The sequence below is a fragment of the Eschrichtius robustus genome, chromosome 16 (genome assembly GCF_028021215.1).
Source record: "Eschrichtius robustus isolate mEscRob2 chromosome 16, mEscRob2.pri, whole genome shotgun sequence".
In the NCBI taxonomy this organism is placed as follows: domain Eukaryota; kingdom Metazoa; phylum Chordata; class Mammalia; order Artiodactyla; family Eschrichtiidae; genus Eschrichtius; species Eschrichtius robustus.
Window position 1 is genome coordinate 42,423,981 of NC_090839.1, and position 25,342 is coordinate 42,449,322.

The 25,342-nt window shown below is 36.8% G+C and overlaps 1 protein-coding gene across 6 annotated transcripts in view; it reads right to left on the minus strand.

Annotated features, from left to right (window-relative positions):
* Positions 1-25,342, minus strand: part of SEL1L2 (SEL1L2 adaptor subunit of SYVN1 ubiquitin ligase) — a 123,405-nt gene that overhangs the window by 31,611 nt on the left and 66,452 nt on the right. For 4 of the 6 annotated variants that reach the window (XM_068523955.1, XM_068523951.1, XM_068523954.1 and 1 more), the window contains 4 exons: positions 2,073-2,126; positions 1,599-1,658; positions 1,432-1,513; positions 61-215 (listed from right to left, as the gene is read on the minus strand). In XM_068523955.1, coding sequence (XP_068380056.1) covers positions 61-215; positions 1,432-1,513; positions 1,599-1,658; positions 2,073-2,126 — 351 coding nt within the window. Of the gene's footprint in view, positions 1-60; positions 216-1,431; positions 1,514-1,598; positions 1,659-2,072; positions 2,127-15,617; positions 15,623-25,342 lie in introns of those variants that run through there. The other 2 variants (XM_068523953.1, XM_068523952.1) reach the window with 2 other exon arrangements.

Here is a 25,342-nt window from a genome sequence, read left to right on the forward strand (position 1 = left end):
AGAACCAAGCCCTTTGTAATTTGCATGTTCTAAAAATTCAAGCTCATCTGTATACATTACTTGTATCTGAACATCTCCTCTTTCAGCCAAAAATTTATAGTATTGGTATATGTCCCAGTCCAAAATCTCACTGTTAGAACTCAGATTTTCAGGTCTTTCAGTTAATCTCACTTTTTCCACTGGAACACCTTCACTTTTTTCCAATTTGTCAGCAACTGTGAATAGAAACAAGCCAGAGAGTAGCCAGAATACACAGACTGTAAGAGACAACAGTCAGCTTACAGAAAAAACTATTAGGCCTATTCTCTTTAAATTGTGCAGAGATCTGGTCTACTAACAGAAAAGAAATATCCTTAGGAGATAGAAATTTGCTAATTTTGCTTATTTGGTTCTGAGAAAAGTACAATACACTACTTATTTTTTGCAGCCTATACAAATATTTTATCAATATATGTAAGACCCTAGCCAAGCAGGCTCAGGAAAGAAGACAGATTTCAGAAGAAGGCAACCAACCCCTTCTATCACTGACTTTTACTGGGTATATTGAAACTACAATACAAGAGTAAGAACCGCTTCTTAATTATTTCCTATGGATAGTCTGAAAATAAATTTTAAATATGGTTGAGTAAACCTAACAAAATACGCAATTTGAAATATATCTGGTAATTCCAGTTTCATTAAGCATACAAAAACATCTTGATATATATAACATCTTTAATTCAAAAGTAATTTTTTTTCTTTCTTTTCTCAGATCCTAATAATGTCAAAGATGTAAAGTCAGATGTTATTCTGATCATAGAAATTAACCATGGACTTTACCCTATTCACTTCTTGGAAGACTTTTACTTAAAACTCTATTATGTAGTCTGGTTCAGTGATATTGCATGAGGAAATATTACATACAACTTTGAAAATGATTCTAGGAATATATATTAACCTCGTGCTCTGTTTTTCTATAGACAAAGGATAGGGTAATAGAATAATGGTTACTTGAATTGTTCTCAAGTGCAACAACAGAGATTGCCAAGGTATAGAGATTGCCAAGGTATGTACCTTACATCCATTTCTTCAGGAATTTTTAACAAGTCATCCCATATTCTAAATGTTAGAATTACAGAAACTGCTTAATATTTATTGATGTTATATTTAAATTCTCAGTTTAAGGAAAGAAGATCACAAGATCAAGTAAAATAGAATTGTTTGGAGACATGAACTAACAAAAATAAAAGATAAGTACAATCATTTAAAACTTTTGGAAAAGTAACTATTAAGAAATCAGAAACTCTACATTGTATTAAAAGAATTGTATTATAACCGATGTTAAAGCACAGTCTTTAAATACTTTCATAAATATTTCAACTAGTATTGATTTGTTTTTTGAATTGCTTGGCAAGTCTCTTTATCTTAAAATAAATTATGTGGATTACTCACTATAATCTGCCACTTTCTTGTAATGACTTAGGGCAACTTCGCAGTTCTGTAGAACACTGATTCCTGACAAATATCTGTACCCCTAAAACACATATAAATTCTTAATATTTTGACAATGCTATATTTATAACACACCTATTTGGGCCCAAGAATATTTAATTACAAACCAAAATCATCTGGGATATCATGCTTCCTCCAGCACTTCCAAAGGTGTAATATATCAGTGCCTAAAGTTTAAAAAAAGGTTATTCGACATTTAAATTTGAAACTCAAACCCAATCATTGCCTTTTTATTCCTAACCTTGAACTACTCCAAAATAAATTACAAATTTCATTCTCTTCCTCTGTAAAGATGGCTGCCATTCACTGGGGGCTTATTGAGCTCTGGAGTCTGTGAAAAGGGGATTGTACATGATAGTTCATTTAAAAATCACAAAACCCCTATGGAGTAGATATTATCTGAAAGTTGATAATATGGAACATTAAGAAACGAATGGCATTAGGACCCTAAACTTCTCTAACTATTGAGCTGTGCTCTTAACCACCACACTAGAGTGAGCCCTTCACTTAAAGAGTAGACCCTCTATTCAGTGTCCCTTTAAAAAATCATTTTTGTTCCAGAAAAAATAGAATGACCTTACCTTAGCTTGATTGTATTCCATTCCTATTCCACAAGAAGACAAAAATCCTAATGCCTAAAGCCCAAAAGAAAAAGAAAAACTCAATAAATCCATTTATTTTACAGCTATTCTTACCTACATTAGTAAGGGGTATTTTAAATGTCTGCTCTATAATTATTTGTATTGTTAACTTATTTCTTATACCATACCAAATTGCCTTATTACACTTTTGCTAAGGCTGCAAGAAAAATTTGGAAAAGGTTACAATAGTGGAAGTTTTGTATAATATATGTGAAAATAAGCTAATACTGAATTTTAGAATAATTATAGTAATAAAATAGTATAAACCAATGCTCTCTATGTGCTTACCTTTCTCAGCAATGAAAAGACTTTATTCTCCAATACTTTTAAATTTTAATTTGAATACTTTTTTACATATTTTAAAAATAAAATGTGATGGATATAAAAAGTTCAAACAGGAAGAACTATATTGAATAAAAAGTGAAAGTCTGAACACAGAGCAAGATGGTGGAATAGGAAGCCCCAAGCCTTGTTTCTCCAATGTAGCCAAAATATACAGTCCAAAAAGCCTTTATGAGAACTTCAGAAACCAGTTAAGAAATCGTAGTTACCCAGTCAAACTCACAGCAAAGAACAGGCCATTAAAGTAGGTTAGAAAAGCCATTATTTAATCTGCAATCTTATTGCAGGTTATTAAGGTTATTTAATCTGCAATCACTCCTCCCCCAGGCCAGCACAGCTTGGTGTGATCAGGAGAAAAAGTCCAATTTGGAGCTTCTCCCTTGGGAGGGAAAGAGGAGAGTGGAACTTAGGTCCAGTATTCCAGCTTTTGGTGGGATTGCCTGAGGGACTGATTTCTGTCTTGCCTGATACAGAGTGCTAATGGGGAACCAGCATACTTTGGATTCCCCAGGGGGCTGCTGAGAACAAAAGAGCTCATCGGATTGTTGCAGCAACAGAGAACTTGTAGCATACTGCAGATGGCAGCCAGCACAACTCCGCACAATCAGGAGAAACAGCCCACCTCATGGCTTCTCCCTTGGGAAGGAAAGAGGAAAACAGAGTGGGAATTCTGACTTTTGAAGAGGGGCTGATCGAAGATTTGGCTTTCATCTCATCTGATTTGGAGCACTGACAGAACTGGCATGCTTTAGATGCTGGGGGTCTCTAAGCAAAAAAGAGAGCTTGGAGGCTTGTTGCAACACTAGAGAGCCTGCAGTACCACAGAAGGCAGTACCACCAGAGAGAGCAAGTGATTACAACCTCCTGAAAAAGAAACCTCTGTAACTGGGGAATTACAAACACAAATCCAGAGAAGACACATTCCCAGAAAATATTTGAGAGACCCCCAGAATCTCTAGCTGTGTTTATTGGTGAAGGTCTTCCTCTGTATAAATCTAGTCCATAAAGACTAGGAAAGGTGGCTGTTTCCCCAAATGCATAAATCACAGCAAAAAATAACAAGGCAGATAAAGAAACAGGGAAATATGGCCCAACCAAAGGAATAAAATAAATCTTTAAAAATTACCCTAAAGAAATGGAGATTTACAAATTACCAGACAAATAATTCAAAACAATCATCTTAAGCTCAAAATGCTACAAGAGAACACATATAAACAACTAAATGAAATCAGGAAAATGATGCATGAACAACATGAGAATACCAACAAAGAGATAGAAACTATTAAAAAAAAATCTTACAGAAATTCTGGAGCTGAATACAATAATAGAATTGAAAATTTCACTAGAGATGTTCAACAACAGACTTAATCAAGCAGAAGAAAGAATCAGTGAACTTGAACACAAGTCATTTGAAATTATTGAGTTGGAGGAACAAAAAAAAAAAGGAATTTAAAAAAGTGAAGAAAGCCTAAGGGACTTGAGGGACACAAAAAAACTGAACATTATACACATTATGGGAGCCACAGAAGAGTGAGAGAAAAAGGGGCAGAGAGCTTATTTTAAGAAAATTTGGCTGAAAAATTCCCAAACCTGAGAAAGGAAATGGGCATCTAAATTCAAGTTCAAAGAACTCCAAGTAGGATGGACTCAAAGAGGCCAACACAAAGACACATTATAATCAAAAGTCAAAGACATAGAACACCAGATGCAGCAAGAGAAAGGAGACTTGTCATGTACAAGGATGTTTCCATAAGATTATGAGCAGATATCTCAGCAGAAACATTACAGGCCAGAAGGGAGTGAAATGATATATTCAAAATGCTGAACGAAAAAGCTGTCAACCAAGAATACTGTATCTGGACAAACTAACCTTCAAAAATGAAGACAAAATATAGAACTTCCCAGATAAGCAAAAGCTGAGGGAGTTCATCAACACTAGAGCTGCCTTACGAGAATTGCTAAAGGGAATCCAAGTCGAAATGAAAGGATGTTAGCTCACAACACAAAAGCATACAAAAATATAAAGCTCTCTGGTAATAATAATAAATACATAGACAAACAAAGAATCATGTAATACCGTAATGGTGGTGGATAAGTCACTTTTAATTCCGGTAGAGAATTTAGAAGATAAAAGCATAAAAGAAGATAACTGTAACTAGAAAACTATGTTAATGGATACAAAATATAAAAAGATGTGATTTGTGTCACTAATAACATAAAGTGGGAGGAGGGCAGAGTCTATGTGATTGAAGTTAAGTTGACATCAATTTAAAATAGATTGTCATAACTATAAGATGTTTTATGTAATCTCCAGGGTAACTACAAGGAAAATAACTACAGAAGATGTACACAAAAAATGAGAAGGAAATCAAAGCATGCCATTACAAAAAAATAAATGAAAGACAAAGGAAGGCATCAAGAGAGGAAAAGAAGGACAAAATAACGACAAAACAAACAGAAAACAATGTCCAAAATGGCAATAGTGAGTCTTTCTCTTTAAGTAATTACTCTAAATTGTTATATGGATTAAACTCCCTCAATTAAAAGACATAGAAGGCTCAATGTATAAAAAACAAGATCCAACTTTATACTGTCTACAGAAGACTTACTTTAGATATAAAAACACACATAGGCTGAAAGTGAAAAAAATGGGAAAAGATATTCTATGCAAACTGTAACCAAAAGAGAGGGATGATCACACTTAGAAAAAATAGACTTTAAGTCAAAAACTGTCACAAGAGGCAAAGGACATTATATAATGATAAAAGGGTCAATTCACCAGGAAGATATAACCATTATAAATGTATATGCATCTAACAGCAGAGCACCCAAATATATGAAGCAAACAATGACAGAATTGAAAGGAGAAATAGTGATACAATAACAGTAGGAGATTTTAATTCCCCACTTTCAATAATGGATAGAACAATGAGACAGAAGATTAATAAGGAAATAGAGGAGTTGACCAACACAATGGACTAATTAGACCTAATGGACATATAGCAAACACTCTACTCAACTACAGCTGAATGCATATTCTTCTGAAGAGCACATAGAACATTCTCTAGGATAGATCATCTGTCAGGCCACAAGACAAATATTAACAAATTTAAAAAGATTAAAATCATACCGAATAACCTTTGTGACCACAGTGGAATGAAACTAGAAATCAATAGCAAAAAGAAAACTAGAAAATTCACAAATATGTGCAAATTAAGCAACACACTCTTGAATAACAAATGGGTCAAAGAAAAATCACAGGAAAAGTTAGAAAATATCTTGAGACAAATGAAAACTAAAAACACCATATCAAACTTAGGCAATGCAGCAAAAGCAGTACTAAGAGGAAGTTTATAGAGATAAAAATCTACTTTAAAAAGATCTCAAATCAACAACCTAACTTTACACCTCAAGGAACTAGAGAAAACAGAACAAATGAAACCCGAAGTTAGTAGAAGGAAGGAAATAATAAAGAATAAAGGAAAAATAAACAAAAAAGAGAATAGAAAAACAGTAGAAAAATCAATGAAACTAAGAGTTAGTTTTTGAAAAGATCAGCAAAATTGACAAATGCTCAGACTAAGAAAAAAAGACCCAAAACAGAAAAATCAGAAATAACAGAGGGGACATTACAACTGATGCCACAGAAATGAAAAAGATCATAAGAGAGCAGTATGAACAAATATACACCCCAAAATTGGATAATCTACAAGAAATGGATATATTTCTAGAAACACACAACTTATGAAGACTGAATCATAAAGAAATAAAATCTAAATAGACCTATAACTAATAAGGAAGTTAAATCAGTAATCAAAAACCTCCTACAAAGAACAGCCCAGGATCTGATGGCTTCACTGGAGAATTTTATCAAGCATTTAAAGAATAACACCAATCCTCCTCAAATTCTTCCCAAAAACCGAAGAGTAAAGAATACTTTCAAACTCATTTTATAAGGCCACCACTACCCTGATAATAAAGCCAGACAAGTATGCTACAAGAAAGGAAAACAACAGACCAATATCCCTGATGTATATTGATGAAAAAAAACCTCAACAAAGTACTAGCAAACAGAATTCAACAACACATTAAATGGATTGTACACCATGATCAAGTGGGATTTATTCCTAGAATGCAAGGACAGTTCAGCATATAAAATATATCAAAATATATACTGTTGGCCCACTGCATCTGGGGGGTTCTGCATCCACAGATTCAACCAACCACAGAACAAAAATATTTTTAAAAATCCAGAAATTTCCAAAAAGCAAAACTTAAATTTACTGTACACTGGAAACTATTCACATAACATCTACATGGTAAGTAATCTAGAGATGATTTAAAGTATACAGGGGGATGTGTGTAGGTTATAGGCAAATACGACATCATTCTATCAGGTGAGCCAAAGGTTAGTTCGTTTTTTTTCATAAGATGGCTCTAGTAGCACTTAGTTGTCTTTAACTTTATTCAAAACAATTTTGTTAGATTGTATGTGACAGCTGTCATATCAGTGTGCATTTAAAAAAAGACAACAAAATTGGTGAATTTTTGTATAGCCATTTTAATATTGAAAATGGAAGAAATAAAGCAACATTTTTGGCATATTATGCTGTATTACCTCAAGAAAGGTAAAAACGCAACTGAAATGCACAAAAAGATTTGTGCACTGTATGGAGAAGGTGCTGTGACTGATCGAACATGTCAAAATTGGTTTGCGAAGTTTCGTGCTGGAGATTTCTCGCTGAATGAGGCTCCACGGTTGGGTAGGCCAGTTGAAGTGGATAGCGATCAAATCAAGGCAATAATTGAGAACAATCAATGTTACACCACGCGGGAGAGAGCTGACATACTGAAAATATCCAAATCAAGTGCTGAAAATCATTTGTACCAGCTTGGTTATGTTCATTGCTTTAATGTTTGGGTTCCACATAATTTAAGTGAAAAAAACATTCTTGACCATAGTTCTGCATGTGATTCTCCACTGAAACGTAATGAAAACGTTCCATTTTTAAAACAAATTGTGACGGGCGATGAAAAGTGGTTACTGTACAATAATGTGGAACGGAAGAGATCGTGGGGCAAGAGAAATGAACCACCAACAGCCACACCAAAGGCCGATCTTCATCCAGAGAAGGTGATCTTGTGTATATGGTGGGATTGGAAGGGAGTCCTCTATTATGAGCTCCTTCCAGAAAACCAAACAATTAATTCCAACAAGTACTGCTCCCAATGAGACCAACTGAAAGCAGCACTCGATGAAAAGCGTCCAGAATTATTCAACAGAAAACACATAATCTTCCATCAGGATAATGCAAGACTGCCTGTTTCTTTCATGACCAGGCAAAAACTGTTACAGCTTGGCTGGGAAGTTCTGATTCATCCGCCGTATTCACCAAACACTGCACTTTCGGATTTCCATTTATTTTGGTCTTTACAAAATTCTCTTAATGGAAAAAATTTCACGTCCCTAGAAGACTGTAAAAGGCACCTGGAACAGTTCTTTGCTCAAAAAGATAAAAAGTTTTGGGGCCCAGTCTCCCAGCCCCTGACTCTCTCCCTTTCCCTCTCTGTCCTTCTCTCCCCCTTTTCCTCTCTTCCATTCTATGGAAGAAGCTTTGTTATAAGCAGCCCTAATAAGAGCTCCACATGGTAAGGAAATGAAGCCTCCTGCCAATGACCAGAGGATAGGATTCTGCCAGCAGCCTTCGTTTGGGTTGCAACTCTTCCCAGAGTCTCCGGCCTACGGGACTACTACATCAGATTTTGTATTCACCACACCTCCACAATCATAGTCTTGGTGCTCCAGCCGGGTGTCAGGCCTAAGCCTCTGAGGTGGGAGAGCCGATTCAGGACATTGGTCCACCAAAGACCTCCCAGCCCCAAGTAATATCAAACTGTGAAAGCTCTCTCAGAGATTGCCAACTCAATGCTAAGACCCAGCTCCAATCAACGACCAGCAAGCTACAGTGCTGGACACCCCATGCCAAACAACTAGCAAGACAGGAACACAACCCTACCTATTAGCAGAGAGGCTGCCGAAAATCATAATAAGTTCACAGACACCCCAAAACACACCACCAGATGCTGTCCTGCCCACCAGAAAGACAAGATCCAGCCTCATCCACTAGAACACAGGCACCAGTCCCCTCCACCAGGAAGCCTACACAACACACTGAACTAACCTTACCCACTGGGGACAGACACCAAAAACAACGGAAACTACAAACCTGCAGCCTGAAGAAAGGAGACCCCAAACACAGTAAGTTAAGCAAAATGAGAAGACAGAGAAATATATAGCAGATGAAGGAGCAAGGTAAAAACCCACCAGACCAAACAAATGAAGAGGAAATAGGCAGTCTACTTGAAAAAGAATTCAGAATAATGATACTAAAAATGACCCAAAATCTTGGAAATAGAATGGAGAAAATACAAGAAACGTTTAACAAGGACATAGAAGAACTGAAGAGCAAACAAACAATGATGAACAACACAATAAATGAAACTAGAAATTCTCTAGAAGGAATCAATAGTGGAATAACTGATGCAGAAGAACAGATAAGTGACCTGGAAGATAAAAAACTGGAAATAACTACCACAGAGCAGAATAAAGAAAAAGAATGAAAAGAATTGAGGACAGTCTCAGAGACCTCTGGGAAAATATTAAACACACCAACATTCGAATTATAGGGGTCCCAGAAGAAGAAGAGAAAAAGAAAGGGACTGAGAAAATATTTGAAGAGATTATAGTTGAAAACTTCCCTAATATGGGAAAGGAAATAGTCAATCAAGTCCAGGAAGCACAGAGAGTCCCATACAGGATAAATCCAAGGAGAAACATGCCAAGACACATATGAATCGAACTATCAAAAATTAAATACAAAGCAAAAATATTAAAAGCAGCAAGGGAAAAGCAACAAATAACATACAAGGGAATCCCCATAAGGTTAATAGCTGATCTTTCAGCAGAAACTCTGCAAGCCAGAAGGGAGTAGCAGGACATATTTAAAGTGATGAAAGGGAAAAAAACTACAACCAAGATTACTCTACCCAGCAAGGATCTCATTCAGATTCATCAGAGAAATTAAAACCTTTACAGACAAGCAAAAGCTAAGAGAATTCAGCACCACCAAACCAGCTTTACAACAAATGCTAAAGGAACTTCTCTAGGCAGGAAACACAAGAGAAGGAAAAGACCTACAAAAATAAACCCCAAACAATTAAGAAAATGGTAATAGGAACATACATATCGATAATTACCTTAAGTGTAAATGGATTAAATGCTCCAAACAAAAGACACAGACTGGCTGAATGGATACAAAAACAAGACCCATATATATGCTGTCTACAAGAGACCCACTTCAGACCTAGGGACACATACAGACTGAAAGTGAGGGGATAGAAAAAGATATTCCATGCAAATGGAAATCAAAAGAAAGCTGGAGTAGCAATTCTCATATCAGACAAAATAGACTTTAAAACAAAGACTATTACAAGAGACAAAGAAGGACACTACATAATGATCAAGGGATCAATCCAAGAAGAAGATATAACAATTGTAAATGTTTATGCACCCAACATAGGAGCACCTCAATACATAAGGCAAATGCTAACAGCCATAAAAGGGGAAATCGACAGCAACACAATCATAGTAGGGGACTTTAACACCCCACTTTCACCAATGGACAGATCATGCAAAATGAAAATAAATAAGGAAACACAAGCTTTAGCTGATACATTAAACAAGAAGGACTTAATTGATATTTTTAGGACATTCCATCCAAAAACAACAGTATACACTTTCTTCTCAACTGCTCATGGAACATTCTTCATGATAGATCATATCTTGGGTCACAAATCAAGCCTTGGTAAATTTAAGAAAATTGAAATCGTATCAAGTATCTTTTCCAACCACAATGCTATGAGACTAGATATCAATTACAGGAAAATATCTGTTAAAAATACGAACACATGGAGGCCAAACAATACACTACTAAATAACCGAGAGATCACTGAAGAAATCAAAGAGGAAATCAAAAAATACCTAGAAACAAATGACAATGAAATCACGACCACCCAAAACATATGGGATGCAGCAAAAGCAGTTCTAAGAGGGAAGTTTACGGCAATACAGTCCTACCTCAAGAAACAAGAAACAGCTCAAATAAACAACCTAACCTTACACCTAAAGCAATTAGAGAAAGAAGAACAAGAAAACCCCAAAGTTAGCAGAAGGAAAGAAATCATAAAGATCAGATCAGAAATAAATGAGAAAGAAATGAAGGAAACAATAGCTAAGATCAATAAAACTAAAAGCTGCTTCGAGAAGATAAAAAAAATTGATAAACCACTAGCCAGACTCATCAAGAATAAAAAGGGAGAAGACTCAGATCAATAGAATTAGAAATGAAACAGGAGAAGTAACAACTGACACTGCAGAAATACAAAGGATCATGAGAGATTACTACAAGCAACTCTATGCCAATAAAAGGAACAACCTGGAAGAAATGGACAAATTCTTAGAAAAGCACAACCTTCCGAGACTGAACCAGGAAGAAACAGAATATATAAACAGACCAATTACAAGCACTGAAATTGAAACTGTGATTAAAAATCTTCCAACAAACAAAAGCCCAGGACCAGAGGGCTTTACAGGTGAATTCTATCAAACATTTAGGGAAGAGCTAACACCTATCCTTCTCAAACTCTTCCAAAATATAGCAGAGGGAGGAACACTTCCAAACTCATTCTACGAGGTCACCATCACCCTGCTACCAGACAAAGATGTCCCATAAAAGAAAACTACAGACCAATATCACTGATGAACATAGATGCAAAAAGCCTTGACAAAATACTAGCAAACAGAATCTAGCAGCACATTAGAAGGGTCATACACCAAGATCAAGTGGGGTTATCCCAGGAATTCAAGGATTCTTCAATATACACAAATCAATCAATGTGATAAAGCATATTAAAGAATTGAAGGAGAAAAACTATATGATCATCTCAATAGATGCAGAAAAAGCTGTTGACAAAATTCAACACCGATTTATGATAAATACCCTCCAGAAGGAGGCATAGAGGGAACTTACCTCAACCTAATAAAAGCCATATATGACAAACCCACAGCCAACATCGTTCTCAATGGTGAAAAACTGAAACCATTTTCACTAAGATCAGGAATAAGACAAGGTTGCCCACTCTCACCACTATTATTCAACATAGTTTTGGAAGTTTTAGCCACAGCAATCAGAGAAGAAAAAGAAACAACCGGAATCCAAATAGGAAAAGAAGAAGTAAAACTGTCACTGTTTGCAGATGACATGATACTATACATAGAGAATCCCAAAGATGCTACCGGAAAACTACTAGAGCTAATCAATGAATATGTAAAGTAGCAGGATACAAAATTAATGCACAGAAATCTCTTGCATTCCTATACGTAATGATGAAAAATCTGAAAGAGAAATTAAGGAAATACTCCCATTTACCACTGCAATAAAAAGAATAAAATACCTAGGAATAAACCTACATAAGGAGAGAAAAGACCTGTATTCAGAAAACTGTAAGACACTGATGAAAGAAATTAAAGATGATACAAACAGATGGAGAGATAAACCATGTTCTTGGATCGGAAGAATCAACATTGTGAAAATGACTATACTTCCCAAAGCAATATACAGATTCAATGCAATCCCTATCAAACTACCAATGGCATTTTTCACAGAACTAGAACAAAAAATTTCACCATTTGTATGGAAACACAAAAGACCCCGAATAGCCAAAGCAATCTTGAGAAAGAAAAACGGAGCTGGAGGAATCAGGCTCCTGGACTTCAGACTATACTACAAAGCTACAGTAATCAAGACAGTATGGTACTGGCACCAAAACAGAAATATAGATCAATGGAACAGGATAGAAAGCCCAGAGATAAACCCACACACATATGGTCACTTTATTTTTGATAAAGGAGGCAAGAATATACAGTGGAGAAATGACAGCGTGTTCAATAAGTGGTGCTGGGAAAACTGGACAGCTACATGTTAAAGAATGAAATTAGAACACTCCCTAGCACCATACACAAAAATAAACTCAAAATGGATTAAAGACCTAAATGTAAGGCCAGACACTATCAAACTTTTAGAGGAAAACATAGGAAGAACACTCTATGACATAAATCACAGCAAGATCCTTTTTGACCCACCTCCTAGAGAAATGGAAATAAAAACAAAAATAAACAAATGGGATCTAACGAAACTTCAAAGCTTTTGCACAGCAAAGGAAACCATAAACAAGACGAAAAGACAACCCTCAGAATGGGAGAAAATATTTGCAAACGAAGCAACTGACAAAGGATTAATCTCCAAAACATGCAAGCAACTCATGCAGCTCAATATCAAAAAAGCAAACAACCCAATCCAAAAATGGGCAGAAGACCTAAATAAACATTTCTCCAAGGAAGATATACAGATTGCCAACAAACACATGAAAGAATGCTCAACATCACTAATCATTAGAGAAATGCAAATCAAAACTACAATGAGGTATCACCTCACACCAGTCAGAATGGCCATCATCAAAAAATCTACAAACAATAAATGCTGGAGAGGGTGTAGAGAAAAGGGAACCCTCTTGCACTATTGGTGGGAATGTACATTGATACAGCCACTATGTAGAACAGTATGGAGGTTCCTTTAAAAACTAAAAATAGAACTACCATATGACCCAGAGATCCCACTACTGGGCATATACCCTGAGAAAACCATAGTTCAAAAAGAGTCATGTACCACAATGTTCATTGCAGCTCTGTTTACAATAGCCAGGACAAGGAATCAACCTAAGTGTCCATCGACAGATGAATGGATAAAGAAGATGTGGCACATATATACAATGGAATATTACTCAGCCATAAAAAGAAATGAAATTGAGTTATTTGTAGTGTGGTGGATGGACCTAGAGTCTGTCCTACAGAGTGAAGTAAGTCAGAAAGAGAAAAACAAACACCATATGCTAACACATATACATGGAATCTAAAAAACGAAAAAAAAAGTGGTTCTGAAGAACCTAGGGGCAGGACAGGAATAAAGACGCAGACGTAGAGAATGGACTTGAGGACACAGGGAGGGGGAATGGTAAGCTGGGACGAAGTGAGAGAGTGGCATGGACATATATACACTACCAAATGTAAAATAGATAGCTAGTGGGAAGCAGCCACTTAGCACAGGGAGATCAGCTCGGTGCTTTGTGTCCACCTAGAGGGGTGAGATAGGGAGGGTGGGAGGGAGACACAAGAGGGAGGAGATATGGGGATATGTTTATGTATAGCTGATGCACTTTGTTTTACAGCAGAAACTAACACAGCATTGTAAAGCAATTATGCTCTCAAAAAGATGTTAAAAAAAATTTTTGGGGAAAAAAAAATTTTGGCAAGATGGAATTATGAAAAATGACAGAAGGTAGTGGAACAAAAGGGTGAATACGTTGTTCAATAAAGTTCTTGGTGAAAATGAAAAATGTGTCTTTTATTTTTACTGAGAAAACTGAAGGCACTTTTTGTCCCACCCAGTATAATGTATTTGAACATATGTGGATTTCTGGTATCAGTAGGGGTGTCCTGGAACCAATCCCCTATGGATCCCAAGGGCCTACTGTACCACATTGACAGAATAAAAGAGAAAAAAGTGATCATTTCAACTGATGCAGAAAGAGCATTTGACATAATTCAACACCTTTTTATAATAAAAGCACTAAACAAATTGAGAGGAAAATTACTTCAACATAATAAATACCATGTATAAAAAGCCCACAGCTAACATCGTATGTAATGGTGAAAAACTGAAAGCTTTCCCTTTTAGATTAGGAACAAGGCAAGGAGGCGTACTCTCATCACTTCTATTCAGCATGGTACTGGACGTTCTAGCTAGAGGAGTTAGGCAAGAAAAAAAAAAAAAAAGACCTCTGAATTGGAAAGGATAAGTAAAATATTCTTTGTTCACAAATGACATAATCTTATATGTAGAAAACCCTAATGATTTCACAAAAAAACTGCTAAAACTAATAAATTCAGCAAAGTTGCAGGATACAAAATCAACACAAAAAACTAATAGCTTTTCTATACATTAACAATGAACATTTAGAAAAGGAATTTAACTGTTTTTTACATTAGCATCAGAAAGAATAAATACTTAGGAATACATTAGCATCAGAAAGAATAAATACTTAGGAATAAACTAACCAAGGAGGTGAAAGACTTGTACACTGAAAGCTATAAAACAATGCTGAAAAAATTTAAAAAGACATAAATAAATGGAAAATATCCTATGCTTATGTATTGGAAGACCTAATATTGTTAGAATGTACCCAGAGAGATTACAGATTCAGTGCAACCTCTATCGAAGTCTCAATGTCATTTTTGCACAAATAGAAACAACCATCCTAAAATTTATAGAGAATCTCATATGGAAGCTCACAAAATAGTTGATCTATCTTGAGGAAAAAAAACCCAAAGCTAGATGTGTACAGTAATTCAAAACCCTATGGTACTGGCATAAAGCTACAGTAATTCAAAACCCTGTAGTTCTGGCATAAAGACAGACATATAGACCAATGGAACAGTGTAGAGAGACCAGAAATAAACCCTCATATATATGGTCAAGTGATTTTCAACAAGGATGCCAAGGCATCTGGTGCTTCTGAGAAAAGTACAATCTGCCCTTTTAATTCTGAATGTAAGTGCCTTTGTTCCAGTTACTATGGCTGTGTAACAAATTAACAGGAAACTTGGTGGCATAAAATGACCATTTATTATGCTAAGGTTTCAGTGGGTCAGGAATTTGGCCAAGGTAGAGTGGGGATGGCTTTTCTCTGATCCATGATATGGGGGCCTTAGTTGGAAGACTCAAAGGCTAGGGAGGCAATAATCTGAATGCTGGTTCATTCACATGTCTGGCAGTTGATGCTAGCTGTTTGTTGAGACCTTAGCAGAGACTAATGGCCAGAACAGCAACATGGGGCCTCTCCTATTGTATGAGCTTCCTCACAGCATGGTAGCTGGGTTCCAGGAGTGAGCATCCTGAGAGAGGGGGAGCCAGGCAGAGCTGTATCCTTTTCATGACTTAGCCTTCAAAGTGATGTAGCAATACTTACAGCAAACTCTATTGTTTGAAGTAGTCACAAGCCCACCTGCATACAAGGAAAGGGAAAATAGACTCTACTTTTTGATGATGTTGATTAGGGGTCTGAAATAGCATGTGGACTGGAAATATTGCTGTGGCCATTTTGGGGGGAAAATGCCATACTGCTCAACAAAAGCCAGAAGAGTGTGGAGATATTCCACTTCCTCTTAGTTATTAATCTTCAAGTCTAACACCTATTCCATCTGTGTATTCTTTTTAGTACAGAATATTTCGAATATGAAAAAGTAAATAAAGTAATATAAAAAACCCATGATCCATCACCCAATTATTATCCATTATCAATTTGGCCAATCTGGCTTCATTTATACCCACACTGATTTTCTCTGGCCATCCAGTTTATTTTGAAGTAAATCTTGGACAATATATATTTCATCTGTAAATATTTCAGTATGTGCCTCTACAAGAAAGAACCTTTAAAAAACAAAATCATAATACCATTATTCACTAAAAACATTAATATAAATTTGTTAATATCATTAGTATCTATATCTACCCAACTGCCTTATAAATGTTCTTTATTTTTCTTTTAACTTTTTCTCTTCTTTTTTTAACAGTTTGTTTGAATTGGGATCCAGATATGGCCAATAGATTGCAACTGAGTGGGAAGTCTCAAGTCTTTTTTAATATCTAAATTTCTTATCCATCTCTTTTCTCCTTGTAATTTTTCGTTGTTGTTGAAAAAACCAGTCACTCCTCCTATAGAGTTATACTTAGCCTGGATTTTGTTGATCACAATACTGTATTTTCTACAGGCTGGCAGTCAGATTTAGAAGCTTGATCAAACTTAGGTGTAATGTGTTTGGCAAGACTGTCTCATAGGAAGTGTTATGTATTTCCATCAGGAGATATATAGTTTCTTGTCTCTGCTTTGTGATGTTAGCAGCCAGTAATGACCACTGCGTAGGTCCATTGACTTATTAGGGGTGGCAAAAAGATACCATTCTAAATCTGTGATTCCTTCCTCATTTATTAGCTGGAATAATTTTATAAAGAAAAACTTTCCTTGGTCTCCTATACTCTGAGATATAGTTTGTGAAGAATAGTCAATAAATGTTTGAACCTGTCCATTTATCAGTTTTCAAAATAATGAGAGTTGGTTCTCTAACATCTTCTAAAGTGATTAAAGAGTGTTGTTTCTAAGTATCATTATGAACTAATGGATTTAAGTACATTTGAGGTATTTCAGTCCATTGTGGTCATTATTCATCTTCGTGCTCAATTGTTTCATCTTTAGTAATTCGTGCTTGTTTGAGCTGCCCGACAAGGGATTGAACCCGGGCCACCGCAGTGAAAGCGCCGAGTCTTAATCACTGGACCACCAGGGAATTCCCAATCCTAGTATTTTCTGACAGCGTCCTTGCCATCAAGTAGGATAGGATGTTTCAACATCATCTTGTACATTTCTTGCCCCACACATGGAATTTGACATTTTCCAAAGATTCTGCTTTCTTTTCAGTGGGAGAGGACTTCTGTTGTTAAGCATAATTCCTTTTGGGGGGGAGAGTTAATATCTAAATTTAACTTTTTATATATTTGTTATCAAATTAAGAGATGTATATGTATTAAAAATTAAAATTCCAATACTTCTGAGGGCTTAAAATACAAATATCAATGCCCTGCTCCTTTCTAGGCTACTCCCTATTTGTCTCCTCAGAGATAACCACTTTTAATTATTTTAGCTGTTTTCTTCTAATAATTACCACCATTAGGATTCCTGATAAGTTGCTACTACTTGCTGTTAATTTATATATTTCACACAATAGCTATAGATTTGCTAGATGATAGATGATGATTTAGGTCATCTACATCACTTTATTTTTTCTCCTTCCTCCTCTTCTCAATAGAGTCATAACATTATTTTTTGTCAGAACATAATTGTAATAGTCTGTTTTGGTGTTCCTAATATTTTCAAGTTGCTACTCATTTGTAGCTTTATTATTCCTATCACCATTTTTACAAGTTCATTCTACACTCTTATGCAAATCATGGGTAATATGCCTTTCTTTCTATGCTTCAAATTAAAAATAATTTGGTACTAGCCATTCAGCTTAATAGCTGATGGAATATTTGAAGAGCACAGGGTCATAGGCAGCGTCCTGAGGTGGATTACCAGACTTGCTTTCAACTTGGCATCAACCTATTAGTCTATACTCTTTATTTACCATTATCAAAGCCCACGTTTCTACTTTTTCATCTAGCTCATGAGAACATGATGCAAGACTTTGTTAAATGTCTCCCTAAAATCAAGATACAACAAGGTCTGATAATTCCATCAAAACAGAAAATGAATAATTTCTTAAACATTTTATTAAAATTTTAAGGATAAAGAACTATCTTACTTTTTAAACCAGGGAATTGACTGCAGAGTTCAGTTCTTAAAAGCATAATAGCTCTAACATGTGGTTTATAATTTGTAATCTACTTAATCCATGAACTAAAAAAAAAAATCTAAGACTCTGCCAATTCCTCTTTAGTCTCAAAGGCTCCCTTTTCAGGAAAGTTGATCATAAAAGCTGTTATTACAAATGGAAAGCATCTGGAATCCTGGTACTCCTCTAACCCTTGTAGTTATATTTTAAATGGCTAAATTGGCTCCTTGTAAAAATACCTTTAGCCAATATTATTGGCTAAATAATTTATTTTTCTTGCAACTCTTAGCAATTTTTGATTCTGCTCAATTTAGAATCTTGTTTGTTTATGTAGAAACTTTGATAGTATACAAATATACTGACCTTTATATAAGAAAATGAAGATATGTTCTATTCAGTTGAGCTTGTATTATAAGATGCTTTCACCAACAGTGTATCATTTTGTGCAGAGCCTACCACACTTTTTGGCCTGATCCTCTTGGAGAAAATTGTGAAGTCGTGAAGGTGTGTAGTGGATGGTGCGGGAGTTAATTTCCATCCTGTGACTGGGATGGAGAGCTTTCTCTGTATAAAGCTCATTCTATAAAGTAAGGGCTAAAACCATGATTTTCCCAGCCTCAAATAATCAACTCAAAGAGAATGCTTCCTCTCTCTTTAGCAGAAAAATAACAATGGATGATCTTGAATTAATTCTCTGGAGGGCTTAACTTTTTTTTTTTTTCTCCCACTGCTTAAAGCATGGCAGGCACTAGAGGAAGACAAAAGATGTTATGGGCTGTCATGTAGTAAATATGCCAATTATAGTCAGGGCTGTCCTGTTTCTTTACACTTAGGCATTGTTACCTAACAACTTTACAGTAATCAGGTTTTGGTCTTTGGTCTTCTCTGAGATAAGGCTGGGGTGAAATGAGATGGATTATAGAATGATTAAATCTTTTTTTTTTTTTTTAAACATCTTTATTGAAGTATAATTGCCTTACAATGGTGTGTTAGCTTCTGCTTTAAAACAAAGTGAATCAGTTATACATATACAATATGTTCCCATTTCTCTTCCCTCTTGCATCTCCCTCCCTCCCACCCTCCCCATCCCACCCCTCTAGGTGGTCACAAAGCACCGAGCTGATCTCCCTGTGCTATGCGGCTGCTTCCCACTAGTTATCTATTTTACATTTGGTAGTGTATATATGTCCATGATACTCTCTTACCCTGTCACATCTCACCCCACCCCCTCCCCATATCCTCAAGTCCATTCTCTAGTAGGTCTGTGTCTTTATTCCCGTCTTGCCACTAGGTTCTTCATGGCCTTTTTTTTTTTTTCCCTTAGATTCCGTATATATGTGTTAGCATACTGTATTTGTTTTTCTCTTTCTGACTTACTTCACTCTGTATGACAGACTCTAACTCCATCCACCTCATTACAAATACCTCCATTTCATTTCTTTTTATGGCTGAGTAATATTCCATTGTATATATGTGCCACATCTTCTTTATCCATTCATCTGTCGATGGACATTTAGGTTGCTTCCATGTCCTGGCTATTGTAAATAGAGCTGCAATGAACATTTTGGTACATGACTCTTTTTGACCTATGGTTTTCTCAGGGTATATGCCCAGTATTGGGATTGCTGGGTCGTATGGTAGTTCTATTTGTAGTTTTTTCAGGAACCTCCATACTGTTCTCCATAGTGGCTGTATCAATTTACATTCCCACCAACAGTGCAAGAGTGTTCCCTTTCCTCCACACCCTCTCCAGCATTTATTGTTTCTAGATTTTTTGATGATGGCCATTCTGACCGGTGTGAGATGATATCTCATTGTAGTTTTGATTTGCATTTCTCTAATGATTCATGATGTTGAGCATTCTTTCATGTGTCTGTAGGCCATCTGTATATCTTCTTTGGAGAAATGTTTATTTAGGTCTTCTGCCCATTTTTGGATTGGGTTGTTTGTTTTTTTGTTATGGAGCTGCATGAGCTGCTTGTAAATCTTGGAGATTAATCCTTTGTCAGTTGCTTCATTTGCAAATATTTTCTCCCATTCTGAGGGTTGTCTTTTGGTCTTGTTTATGGTTTCCTTTGCTGTGCAAAAGCTTTTAAGTTTCATTAGGTCCCATTTGTTTATTTGTGTTCTTATTTCCATTTCTCTGGGAGCTGGGTCAAAAAGAATCTTGCTGTGATGTATGTCATAGAGTGTTCTGCCTATGTTTTCCTCTAAGAGTTTGATAGTGTCTGCCCTTACACTTAGGTCTTTAATCCATTTTGAGTTTATTTTTGTGCATGGTGTCAGGGAGTGTTCTAATTTCATACTTTTACATGTACCTGTCCAATTTTCCCAGCACCACTTATTGAAGAGGCTGTCTTTTCTCCACTGTATATGCTTGCCTCCTTTATCAAAGATAAGGTGACCATATGTGTGTGGGTTTATCTCTGGGCTTTCTATCCTGTTCCATTGATCTATATTTCTGTTTTTGTGCCAGTACCAGACTGTCTTGATTACTGAAGCTTTGTAATATAGTCTGAAGTCAGGGAGCCTGATTCCCCCAGCTCCATTTTTCATTCTCAAGATTGCTTTGGCTATTCGGGGTCTTTTGTGTTTCCATACAAATTGTGAAATTTTTTGTTCTAGTTCTGTGAAAAATGCCAGTGGTAGTTTGATAGGGATTGCATTGAATCTGTAGATTGCTTTGGGTAGTAGAGTCATTTTCACAATGTTGATTCTTCCAATCCAGGAACATGGTATATCTCTCCATCTATTTGTATCATCTTTAATTTCTTTCATCAGTGTCCTATAATTTTCTGCATACAGGTCTTTTGTCTCCTTAGGTAGGTTTATTCCTAGATATTTTATTCTTTTTGTTGCAATGGTAAATGGGAGTGTTTTCTTAATTTCACTTTCAGATTTTTCGTCATTAGTGTATAGAAATGCAAGAGATTTCTGTGCATTAATTTTGTATCCTGCTACTTTACCAAATTCATTGATTAGCTCTAGTAGTTTTCTGGTAGCATCTTTAGGATTCTCTATGTATAGTATCATGTCATCTGCAAATAGTGACAGCTTTACTTCTTCTTTTCCGATTTGGATTCCTTTTATTTCTTTGTCTTCTCTGATTGCTGTGGCTAACACTTCCAAAACTATGTTGAATAATAGTGGTGAGAGTGGGCAACCTTGTCTTGTTCCTGATCTTAGTGGAAATGGTTTCAGTTTTTCACCATTGAGGACAATGTTGGCTGTGGGTTTGTCATATATGGCCTTTATTATGTTGAGGAAAGTTCCCTCTATGCCTACTTTCTGCAGGGCTTTTATCATAAATGGGTGTTGAATTTTGTCGAAAGCTTTCTCTGCATCTATTGAGATGATCATATGGTTTTTCTCCTTCAATTTGTTAATATGGTGTATCACATTGATTGATTTGCGTATATTGAAGAATCCTTGCATTCCTGGGATAAACCCCACTTGATCATGGTGTATGATCCTTTTACTGTGCTGTTGGATACTGTTTGCTAGTATTTTGTTGAGGATTTTTGCATCTATGTTCATCAGTGATATTGGCCTGTAGTTTTCTTTCTTTGTGACATCTTTGTCTGGTTTTGGTATCACGGTGATGGTGGCCTCGTAGAATGAGTTTGGGAGTGTTCCTCCCTCTGCAATATTTTGGAAGAGTTTGAGAAGGATAGGTGTTAGCTCGTCTCTAAATGTTTGATAGAATTCACCTGTGAAGCCATCTGGTCCTGGGCTTTTGTTTGTTGGAAGGTTTTTAATCACAGTTTCAATTTCAGTGCTTGTAATTGGTCTGTTCATATTTTCTATTTCTTCCTGGTTCAGTCTCGGCAGTTTGTGCATTTCTAAGAATCTGTCCATTTCTTCCAGGTTGTCCATTTTATTGGCATAGAGTTGCTTGTAGTAATCTCTCATGATCTTTTGTATTTCTGCAGTGTCAGTGGTTACTGCTCCTTTTTCATTTCTAATTCTATTGATCTGAGTCTTCTCCCTTTTTCTCTTGATGAGTCTGGCTAATGGTTTATCAATTTTGTTTATCTTCTCAAAGAACCAGCTTTTAGTTTCATTGATTTTTGCTATTGTTTCCTTCATTTCTTTTTCATTTATTTCTGACCTGATCTTTATAATTTCTTTCCTTCTGCTGGCTTTGGGGTTTTTTTGTTCTTCTTTCTCTAATTGCTTCAGGTGCAAGGTTAGGTTGTTTATTCGAGATGTTTCCTGTTTTTTGAGGTAGGCTTGTATTGCTATAAACGTCCCTCTTAGCACTGCTTTTGCTGCGTCCCATAGGTTTTGGGTCGTCGTATCTCCATTGTCATTTGTTTCTAGGTATTTTTTGATTTCCCCTTTGATTTCTTCAGTGATCACTTCGTTATTAAGTAGTGTATTGTGTAGCCTCCATGTTTGTATTTTTTACAGATCTTTTCCTGTAATTGATATCTAGTCTCATAGCGTTGTGGTCGGAAAAGATACTTGATACGATTTCAATTTTCTTAAATTTACCAAGGCTTGATTTATGACCCAAGATATGATCTATCCTGGAGAATGTTCCATGAGCACTTGAGAAAAATGTGTATTCTGTTGTTTTTGGGTAGAATGTCCTATAAATATCAATTAAGTCCATCTTGTTTAATGTATCATTTAAAGCTTGTATTTCCTTATTTATTTTCATTTTGGATGATCTGTCCATGGGTGAAAGTGGGGTGTTAAAGTCCCCTACTATGATTGTGTTGCTGTCGATTTCCCCTTTTATGGCTGTTAGTATTTGCCTTATGTATTGAGGTGCTCCTATGTTGGGTGCCTAAATATTTACAATTGTTATAGCTACCTCTTGGATCGATCCCTTGATCATTATATAGTGTCCTTCTTTGTCTCTTGTAATAGTCTTTATTTTAAAGTCTATTTTGTCTGATATGAGAATTGCTACTCCAGCTTTCTTTTGATTTCCATTTGCATGGAATATCTTTTTCCATCCCCTCACTTTCAGTCTGTATGTGTCTCTAGGTCTGAAGTGGGTCTCTTGTAGACAGCATATATATGGGTCTTGTTTTTGTATCCATTCAGCCAGCCTGTGTCTTTTGGTGGGAGCATTTAATCCATTTACATTCAAGGTAATTATCGATATGTATGTTCCTATTCCCATTTTCTTAAATGTTTTGGGTTTGTTATTGTAGGTGTTTTCCTTCTCTTGTGTTTCTTGCCTAGAGAAGTTCCTTTAGCATTTGTTGTAAAGCTGGTTTGGTGGTGCTGAACTCTCTCAGCTTTTGCTTGTCTGTAAAGGTTTTAATTTCTCCATCGAATCTGAATGAGATCCTTGCTGGGTAGAGTAATCTTGGTTGTAGGTTTTTCTCCTTCATCACTTTAAGTATATCCTGCCACTCCCTTCTGGCTTGCAGAGTTTCTGCTGAAAGATCAGATGTTAACCTTATGGGGATTCCCTTGTGTGTTATTTGTTTTTTTTCCCTTGCTGCCTTTAATATGTTTTCCTTATATTTAATTTTTGACAGTTTGATTAATATGTGTCTTGGAGTGTTTCTCCTTGGGTTTATCCTGTATGGGACTCTCTGTGCTTCCAGGACTTGATTAACTCTTTCCTTTCCCATATTAGGGAAGTTTTCAACTATAATCTCTTCAAATATTTTCTCAGTCCCTTTCTTTTTCTCTTCTTCTTCTGGGACCCCTATAATTCGAATGTTGGTGCGTTTACTGTTGTCCCAGAGGTATCTGAGACTGTCCTCAGTTCTTTTCATTCTTTTTTCTTTATCCTGCTCTGTAGTAGTTATTTCCACCATTTTATCTTCCAGGTCACTTATCCTTTCTTCTGCCTCAGTTATTCTGCTATTGATCCCATCTAGAGTATTTTTAATTTCATTTATTGTGTTTTTCATCATTGCTTGGTTCCTCTTTAGTTCTTCTACGTCCTTGTTAAATGTTTCTTGCATTTTGTCTATTCTATTTCCAAGATTTTGGATCATCCTTACTATCATTATTCTGAATTCTTTTTCAGGTAGACTACCTATTTCCTCTTCATTTGTTAAGTCTGGTGTGTTTTGACCCTGCTCCTTCATCTGCTGTGTGTTTTTCTGTCATCTCATTTTGCTTATCTTACTGTGTTTGGGGTCTCCTTTTCACAGACTGCAGGTTTGTAGTTCCCGTTGTTTTTGGTATCTGTCCCCAGTGGCTAAGGTTGGTTCAGTGGGTTGTGTAGGCTTCCTGGTGTAGGGAACTAGTGCCTGAGCTCTGGTGGATGAGGCTGGATCTTGTCTTTCTGGTGGGCACATCCACGTCTGGTGGTGTATTTTGGGGTGTCTGTGGCCTTATTATGATTTTAGGCAGCCTCTCTGCTAATGGATGGGGCTGTGTTCCTGTCTTGCTAGTTGTTTGGCATAGGGTGTTCAGCACTGTAGCTTGCTGGTCATTGAGTGATGCTGGGTCTTGATGTTGAGATGGAGATCTCTGAGAGATTTTTGCCGTTTGGTATTACGTGGAGCTGGGAGGTCTCTTGTGGACCAGTGTCCTGAAGTTGGCTCTCCCACCTCAGAGGCACGGCCCTGATGCCTGGCTGGAGCACCAAGAGCCTTTCGTCCACACGGCTCAGAGTAAAAGGGAGAAAAAATAGAAAGAAAGAAAGAAAGAAAGAGGCTATAATATAGTGAAGTAAAATAAAGCTATTGTAAAGCAAAGCTATACAGACAAAATCTCACCCAGAAGCATATACATATACACTCACAAAAAAAAAGGAACAGGGGAAAAATTAATATATCCTGCTCCCAAAGTCCACCTCCTGAATTTGGGATGATTCGTTGTCTATTCAGGTATTCAACAGATGCAGGCACATCAAGTTGTTTGTGGAGTTTTAATCCGCTGCTTCTGAGGCTGCTGGGAGAGATTTCCCCTTCTCTTCCCTGTTCACACAGCTCCTGGGGTTCAGCTTTGGATTTGGACCCGCCTCTGCGTGTAGGTCGCCTGAGGGCATCTATTCCCCGCCCAGACAGAAGGGGGTTAAAGGAGCAGCTGCTTCGGGGGCGCTGGCTCACTCAGGCCGCGGGGAGGGAGGGGTACGGAGGAGGCGGGGTGAGCCTGCGGCAGCAGAGGCCGGCGTGACGTTGCACCAGCCTGAGGCGCGCAGTGCGTTCTCCCGGGTAATTTGTCCGGGGATCACGGGACCCTGGCAGTGGCGGGCTGCACCGGCTCCCGGGAGGGGCGGTGTGGAGAGTGACCTGTGCTCACACACAGGCTTTTTGGAGGCGGCAGCAGCAGCCCCAGCGTCTCACGCCCGTCTCTGGGGTCCGCGCTGATCGCCGCGGCTTGC